Source organism: Cantharellus anzutake (assembly GCF_015039405.1).
Source record: "Cantharellus anzutake strain C23 chromosome Unknown EI90scaffold_224, whole genome shotgun sequence".
In the NCBI taxonomy this organism is placed as follows: domain Eukaryota; kingdom Fungi; phylum Basidiomycota; class Agaricomycetes; order Cantharellales; family Hydnaceae; genus Cantharellus; species Cantharellus anzutake.
The window spans coordinates 63,853-72,233 of NW_024067174.1; the positions used below are offsets into that span (position 1 = coordinate 63,853).

General features: G+C 47.5%; 3 protein-coding genes across 3 annotated transcripts; 2 read left to right on the forward strand and 1 right to left on the reverse strand.

The window, feature by feature from the left end:
• Positions 1-936: 936 nt before the first annotated feature.
• On the reverse strand, positions 937-3,462 carry EI90DRAFT_2953931 (uncharacterized protein; the record flags this gene model as incomplete). The annotated part of the gene is made up of 8 exons (XM_039055429.1): positions 937-1,538; positions 1,595-1,901; positions 1,931-2,160; positions 2,216-2,589; positions 2,639-2,814; positions 2,850-3,062; positions 3,118-3,273; positions 3,325-3,462. Coding segments are annotated over 8 exons (2,196 nt in total), but the record flags the coding sequence as incomplete, so codon positions are not given.
• A 1,023-nt stretch (positions 3,463-4,485) lies between these two features.
• EI90DRAFT_3138439 (uncharacterized protein) lies at positions 4,486-5,986 on the forward strand (the record flags this gene model as incomplete). Its single annotated transcript, XM_039064896.1, has 5 exons — positions 4,486-4,519; positions 4,570-4,734; positions 4,788-4,942; positions 4,994-5,558; positions 5,616-5,986. The coding sequence occupies 5 exons, from the start codon at positions 4,486-4,488 to the stop codon at positions 5,984-5,986; spliced, it is 1,290 nt and encodes a 429-aa protein (XP_038907780.1).
• A 182-nt stretch (positions 5,987-6,168) lies between these two features.
• Positions 6,169-7,932, forward strand: EI90DRAFT_3138440 (uncharacterized protein; the record flags this gene model as incomplete). Its single annotated transcript, XM_039064897.1, has 8 exons — positions 6,169-6,499; positions 6,556-6,803; positions 6,856-7,045; positions 7,094-7,168; positions 7,218-7,533; positions 7,592-7,651; positions 7,700-7,789; positions 7,836-7,932. The coding sequence occupies 8 exons, from the start codon at positions 6,169-6,171 to the stop codon at positions 7,930-7,932; spliced, it is 1,407 nt and encodes a 468-aa protein (XP_038907781.1).
• Positions 7,933-8,381: the final 449 nt, after the last annotated feature.

Sequence of the window (8,381 nt, forward strand, 5' to 3'; positions counted from 1 at the left end):
ATCCTGGCATTTTACTCCTGGAGTCTCCCCTTACGGTGGGTTCCGGGCCAGACTCGTACCCAGTCGGAGGAGCTCCGTGGACGCGCAAAATAATAGCTCTTTACGCAATGTTCTCACGTTCTGTATTCAATACAAAAGATCACATGATACGGAGTTAAGCACATAGCCGATCACCTACTCCGGAAATTTGGACGCGACACTTCGCTCCTCCGACCACCTACTACTCGTGACCCAATCAATATAAAATGGTATCAAGGGTGCCCCCACCCTACCTACCTTCTTAGATAGCAATCAACCGTCTGAGTGCATGCACTGGTGCACTGGTGCACGAAGGAAAATATGATTCGGAAAATAAGATTTCGGAGGGGCCCGAAGGGCCCCAGAAGCTCTGGGGTGCCCGTGACTGAGTTTTCAATTACAATACATTTTCACCAGCACTTCGGCGCGGTTCTATTGCCGGCATCGTCTTCCGATGCGTTGTCATTGCCGTCACCATCGTCAACATCGTCGAAGTCAATCTTCACCAGTTTTGCCCATTGTTTCTTCGTTCCTTTTTCTGCTTATGTCTTTACAGCATTATTGTCTCCTCTGCTCACGCCATGTATCAATCTCAATACTATTCATTATTTTTGTCATCGTCATCGTTGTTGTTGTTCATTTAAGTTGCAATTATTACATCGATTCCAAATCCATACTCTCTAATGCATTCACAATCCTCCCAAGGAGATGATGGTAATCCTGGTCATCATCGTCATCGTCATCGTCATCGACATCGACATCGACATCTTCAATCTCTTCGTCCCAGTCCTGCGCCACCATCCCTTGAAAATCCTCTATTACAGGGCCCTGACTGCTACTAGGGGCATCACCTTGCAGTTCAGCGATAGGATCGGACACCGTCTGAGTTGTGGAGGAATTATTGTTCGCTGTAACTATTTAGTTATGCTGAGAAATGCGGGGAATGGTGAAGAGGACACTTGACGTACATTCAGAGGTTGACACATTAGCCTGGTTCATATCCTCTATGGGACCTGGACTTCCCACTCTGCGAATCGCTGGAAGAGGTGTGCTGACACCACCCTGCTTCTCCAGAAGCTTCAGTTTTCTACGCAATTGTCTATTTGCGTTGAGTCGGCACTCAGCCATGAGTGAAATGTATTTGGCGAGCTCGGGGTGGGTGTGCTGAGTGGTCTCAATGACTTGACGCAGGTGAGCTTCCTCCTCGATCACCGAAGCCCATATCCGATGAGCTTCAATCCCAACAATCTTGACCTCCTCACGAGCGCGTTGAAGTTTGTACCATGCACGTGTAGCATCACGAAAATGACGCTGAAACCATCGCTTGTCCCGGATGTCCTCACGGCCACGTAACAGGATGATATCGGAGAGGAAGTGGAGGTCCGTAACGTCCTGCCACGTAAGTGATGGTTTGGGGGGATTCAACGAGGCTGCCAAGGTGTTATATTTCTGGAGTGTTGATTGCAGTGATTTCCCCCGCTTGGCGACCAATGTGGAAATATGCTGTCGAGTTTTATAGTCTATGGGCATGAATAGTGGTATTAATGGAATTAATGCCGAGTGATATAAATCTCACCTGTTTTTGGCAAGCCAATCTTCTCAAGCTCAAGCTGACGTGAAATAGCTCGCTGCTCAAGCTCATCAAGAATGTGATGATAGTCTCGCTGTTGACGCAGAACTATCGCTTCGAGATGCTGGGGGGAATCGGACGTCCAAGGGAGGATGAACAATGATCGGGCCTCTATTGCCATTACCGCTGAACGAGCGGTTTCAAGGGTATCGATTGCTTGTGCTACATGCTGCCCAAATTGCGCTGATAACGCTGCTGGCATTCCAATTTGCAACGTCCAGTAACGCGTGGTTGCTCTAGTAGAATAATTGAGCTCAGCGGTGAATACAGATCAATGCTTACATACTCAGCGCGTTCCAGATGCTCAATAGCTTCCAAATATTCAATCTTGACTTTCTCATCGGTGGGCTCCAATTGAAGTGAGGAGATATAGTCTCGTTCTTCAGATAGCCACTGTGGGCAGTCGTGATCTGCATCAAAGTCTGGGAACAACACTTGTGTCTGGTCAAGAACCGTCGTGCCATCGCTAATAATCTTCGTAGCAGATTTGAAGTTGTTCAAGAGGAAATCACCTATCAAAGTTAGGTTAGGCATTTAGGGTGATATACACACATAACGGAGATGCACCTAATTTTTCATATTTAATTTCGTCCCATTTGGAGAAGTGGATATGTATGCGCTGGTGACGGTGGTATGGGGAAGCATGTCGTATGATTGGGGCAAGGGCATTACTCTCTGAATATACTCGTTCATTCCCTTCACCATCTTCTATGCCTGCCCCATTCTGTAAGGTAATAAGGAAGTCTAGCTGGCATGACCTGTCATGAGCAGCACCATGAAAGGAACCGGTACAACACCTGAAATTGGCATCTCTAGCCAAGGCCCCAATGGACGACTTCGACAAGGTCGCAGAGAATGTACACGCAATGTCATAGGCGAATAATATATTCTTACCGAATGTGCGTATAAGCTTCTCAGCGGAAGCCAAGGGATACTTTGCCCTATATGACAACATTAGTTATACCGAAAACATTTTAAGCTTTTGCTCACAGCTCTCCACTTTGCACCATGTCAAGGAGAAATTGCATGATCCCATGCCTACAAACAACCGAAAAAATACCTGTTTCGTCCATAACCTGCAAAGCTCCGGACTTTGACTTTGACGGCATTGGTCGGGCATTCCTCCAGGCTAGGCAGGCCTCCGATATGGGTGGGTCCTCTGTCGTCTGTGGAATAGGGGCCACCCGTGATTGTAGAATACAACGGCTGTACTAAAAGCACTTACCTGGCTTGAAGCACTTGGTTGTGAACGCTTTCGAGCACTGGCAAACTGATCAACATCTCCCCGAGAGATGTAATAGTCGCTGAAAAAGATACGAGAATCCCCCTCAAAGTGGTGACGAAGTCGCGAAAGGGAGGTGTTCCCATCGCCAGTCACGATAAACTGGATTGGGAGCTCTGGCTCATCCTCGACCTGGAACCCAACATCACCATGAGATTTGTGACAGCTTACCTATGATCGCGCTCACTTTATGATGGCATGCTGGGCAAGAGGTCTTGAGGCGGTGGTCTGGCGTGTCATGTCCCAGTTTCTGCTGTACCATAGCACGTAGTCGAGATAGGATGCAGTAATAAACATCAAACGCGAGTGAAATTTGAGTTCTCAAGTGGGGTTGGAACACGGTCTAGTGTTTTGTGGTAACAAGAAACTGTCAAGAACAACGAGATGGGCCTACCCTGTGCATGTCAGCAAGCAGTCGGGAGTAGTTTTGGATACTGAAGTTTGGTGCTGCCCGAAAAAGCGAGTGAAGCAGTTCAAGTGTCCGTAGAGAAAAGGCAACTTGAGGGTCTGTTGGGGTCGGTGGAAGATATCCGGTTCGTAGGAGTGCATGGGTGCGATTTTCTGTTTCGTCCCATGGTATGTATTCGATTGAACGGCCATCTGTGGCCTAAGTGAGGAGCTATGATTGGTGCGGGTTGGGTTATAACTCACCAAAGATATCAATGCATTGTATCTCAATCCAGTTGCTACCTGGTTGAGGTTCTGGGTAGTGGACGGGTACACAGGACGAATTAGAAGTCTTGATTTGTAGGTAGAGGCTAGTAAGAGTGTCGAGTTGCTCCATCCACTGGGCATGGAGCCTAGACATCCGCGTACTCCATTCGTGGCCCTTCCTTCGCCTAGACAGGTATTATTTGCAGTAGTCATCATACCAACCTTAGAAGGAGACTCACGGCTTTGGAGCTAGTCTTGAAATTAATTTACGTAACTGCTCGAAATCAAGCCCTACATCGTCCACCAGATTCAACTCATCTCTCCCCGGCTCATCATACCAATCATCTAAGAAGTCACCCGGCGCAACCCCACCATCTTGAATCTCCGAAAGGCCATCAATAACCACCCGTGGAGTAGCTGCCCAAGGTATGATGAGATCAAGTAAAGTTCAGAGACTTCAATCTTACCTTTCATCAATTGCTCGTGGGCATCACCCACAGTTAGTCGGGCCTTCTTGCGTGCAACTGCCCCGCTCCGAGTAAGGGACAGTGAGTCCGTGGCCCAGTTGGTCAGGATTGTGTTATGCTTGCGCCTTCTTCCCATGCTGCTCCTGTAGAGTAGACTGGAAGGAATGCCATGGAGCGTCAAGAATAAAATTTTTAATGCTTACCACAGGGTTATCACGAATATTGAAATTAGGTGGTTGTCGGAGCTCGCTTAGGAGGCAATAAGTTGGCAGTGGCCAGATAATCTGGAATTGTTGGCTTGCAGTGTGTGTGGGTTGGTTAGAATAGAGATACTAGATAGTCGAGGAGGATTGAACTCACGAGATGTTCAGTGGCAATTCAGTTGAGACAAATCCAATTCAACATCACACTAGCGCCACGCAGCCTTGCACAACATGTTTCGGTTGAGTGACAAAGACAGGCAGGATGGTCAGTACGTGTATAGCCCTGAGTTTTGGAGATGATTGACCTGTGAACAGAACTAAACTATGCCAAATCAAGGGGTACTGCGAAGGACATGTTTCAGAACTATGTCCGAGCAAGCCGTGCAGTATACCGCTTGGATGACAAAGAAATAGGAATTTTTAATCAAAAAATAAGCGAGGCCTACATTCTTGAGTTCTATGTGGCATGGAAAATGAACGGTGAGTAGTCATTCATTCACAAATATGGCCTGAACATGCTCACAGTGATCCAGATACCCTACCAAGGTTTGGGGAACACGTCCCACAAAAGATCGAACAAATTATTCCACGGGAGATTTTCACAAAGGAGATGGCACGTATGGTGATGGAAAGCCTCTTAGCCCCATTGCTGGAAGTGCGCACTCAGATGTGGAGTATCCGAGCGCTGGTGCGTAGTTCTTGATTGTGTGCAAGACTTCAAATCTTACCTACAAAAAAGACTTCTGTCCTGGATCGCTTAGGACACCACAGTTTCGCGTTAATCGATTATGAGGGCCGAAAGGCGCCAATCAACATCATTCTGCCAAAAACCATCGAAGCCGAGGAGGGATGGTCGCAATTGCGGTTGGAGCTCCTGGGCGCTTTCTTAAAGATTCCACAATCTGTTAGCGCACCTGTAATTCAGATGATGGTTCCCCATGCCACTCAGGGTGGGGATGGTACTGCTGCTATACAACACGTAGCTCCCAGTACTCCCAGTGTGGTCTTGGCTCCAACTCGCCCAAGGACAGCCTGTCCTACAACACCATACTCCCCTATTAGCAAAGGCAAGGCGATGGGCGATCGTGGACCCACCTCCAGGTCGAATCTCTCATTCAAGATGCCTGATCCCTCCATGATTACCGCCACACCAATGCCTCCAAGTCCCACAGCAACACTGCGGTCATCGTCTGTTTCATCCAACATATGGGAGAGGTTAGCCAACGAGAGTGCGGACCCCGAGGCAATCGGTGCGCACCTTGCAGAAGTTTCACTTGCATCAAACGTAGAAGTGCCGAAAAGATGTAAGTACTTCTACTAAGTCGTAACAACGCACCATGTTCACTCCTATTCATTCGAAGTCGGGCACAGTCCCTCCTATGCCCCGGCTGCCACGGCCACTGCTCCTGTGGTGTCAGCATTGACCCAAGAAAACGTACAGAGCCTAGAGCAGAGCAGTTCACAGTTGGGCATGACCAACTTGATGGCGACGACTCCATCAAAGGACCCAAGGCATGCGCCACCCATTTCCACATCGCATGCTGGCGAACTCTACGGACATCACGACAAGGATCGAGAGCTTACTGAAATGGACATAAGCGTTATCGTTCTTTTGGCCCAATCCGTAAAATTCAATGAAGTTGAGTATCGCAACACATTGATAAAACGGTTTGATCGTTCCCCAAGCGAGGCATACTTGCTCGCAAAGGTGGCAGCAGCGAACCGAAGGTAACTCTATACATTTAATATGTAGCTCTGCCATTCCTGAAAATACACAAAATAAAGTCATTCAGAATTATTATTAAATTCATAAGCGCGGATGTACAAACAGGGGATTTGCTTTTGAATTGAATGGGGGTTGGTTTGTTATTGTTTGTTCAGTTTCCTGTTTGCATTTGACAGTTGCACTCTAAGATGTCAGCCCCTTCACGGCAAGGTAATGTGAGATTCAAAGTTTCGAATCTGAGCAGTGCGACTTACTATGTGCCAATGGTGCTAGCAACTGGGCAGAGAGAAAAGGACCTAGTCAAGGAGGCGTTCAATGAGCGAGTCGCTGCACTGAAAACAAATTTTGAAGCGCAAGTCTCGGCCATTGCACTCGAGTTTTCCCGTCGTGGTCATCACTATTCCCAACGTCAAATTCGAACCCAGGTGATCTACAAGTTGTCGAAGCCAAAGAAGACGCGCAAGCCAATGATTCCCAATGCTTGGGCTCATGCTGAGGCCCAGGCACAACGCCTGAAAGGTAAAAAAAATTGGCTTACAAACAAAGGGAGAGTATGCTTACTATGAAAACTCCAGACGGTAGATTGGCACAGCTGCCTTACAAGAAGGAATATGTTCAGATCCTCGAAGATATCAATGAAAAGAGAATCACGTACCAGGATGTTCAGAACCCGGTGACCTCGACAGAGGAATACAATGCTCAAGTCATCCTGGATGGTGTTATGGTGAAAAGGCAGAATCGTGCGTTGAAGGAAACAATCATCTCACCTGAGCTATCCATGAACTCGATCGCAACTCACGCGCGGGATGAGCTGATAAACATCGTAAGTGACCAGCACTCAAGCAATTGATGGCCAACTACTTAAAAAGAAATAGGGGAAAATGGCTCACCAGTCATGTGGCGTCGAGATCCTCATCATGATGACTCGAGGGCATCGTGATGACTTATTCACACCGGTATTCTGGGCAACAGATAAAGCAAAGAGCTACTGGGGTGCACTGAAAAACATTGATATGGAATGGCATCTTTGCGTTATGGAAGCACATGCAATCGGCATGTTAGAACGTATGTGGCCGAATCTGATCTTGAATTACTCACTAACGCAGGCATAAGCCATGGCCCAAACCTTCAAGACAAAGGCTGTTACCTTACGCCGTGAAGTGGCAGAGGCAACCAGGCTCGGCCTCCGTGAGTGGTGCCATTCAAGTTTTCTCACAGGCGCTTACCGAATATAAAGGCAAGATAACAGAAAAACCTAGATTATCAATGGAGTGGCGGCCTGAGAATTATTTGAGGCTAATGACCAAACACCGTGTTGCGATTGACATGTCCAGTTATCCGGGTGGCACACTGGTCGAACCTAAAAATGCAAATGTTGACCATCTGCGTCAAGTGCTCGATGGATGGAACAAGGGAGACATCAAGTGGGTCGCGTTAACATCAGATCAAGTGGAGAAGAAGTGCGAAGAGCTTGCGTCACTTACCTCGAACAAAGCGAACAACGCCGATGTGACTGCGACACAAGAAAGAATGCCTCAAGCTGAATCGTCGATGTGAGCCTTCTCAATGTCTGAAACGAGCTGAGTCTTGTATGTACAGGTCATGTTCTAGCGCGAGGGAGTGTAGAAATGGAGAGGGAGAGGTGGGGATGTCTGAGAATGCCGCAGTGGCGTAAGTACATGAACAAAAGAAGAAAGATTGATCCTTACAATATTCTAGATCTGTGGCTTCGGCTACGACCCCAACACCTCCTCAACCCAACGCCACCCAATTCTCAGCGGTGACGAACGATCAAGTGAAGACCACCAGGTAAGCCCTTGATATGGGGCTGAAACCGCTGATTGAGCAAAACCAGTCGAGGTTCCAAACGTAAAGCGACCCAGACGTCGAAACCACGGAAGAGGAGACAGCGTGCACCAGCTAGCGCTGAGAACGAGGGCTTGCTGAGCTAGTGGTGCGGGGAGATGTAAAGTTTTTCCTTGCCACGTGTCCCTCATACCATTGATCAGTGCCTCACATATTCTACTGTTGTTCAATGGTTGGAGTCACACCAAAAAGGCAACTTACTCCTTTGCTGCACATGATTTCTAATGTGGCAAGTACGTACAAACCTCAGTTCTATTATACCAAGCGGCGAGCGTTGAGTGTAAGGCCCGCATCAAGTCTATTATATTGAGCATGCAACAAAAAAGATGGCAGTAGGACTGATGTGAACCCAACGACTGCCAACAAACTGGAGTGGAGCGGGAAGAGAATTAGACTTAGATGACGATGACGATGACAAAAATAATGAATAGTATTGAGATTGATACATGGCGTGAGCAGAGGAGACAATAATGCTGTAAAGACATAAGCAGAAAAAGGAACGAAGAAACAATGGGCAAAACTGGTGAAGATTGAC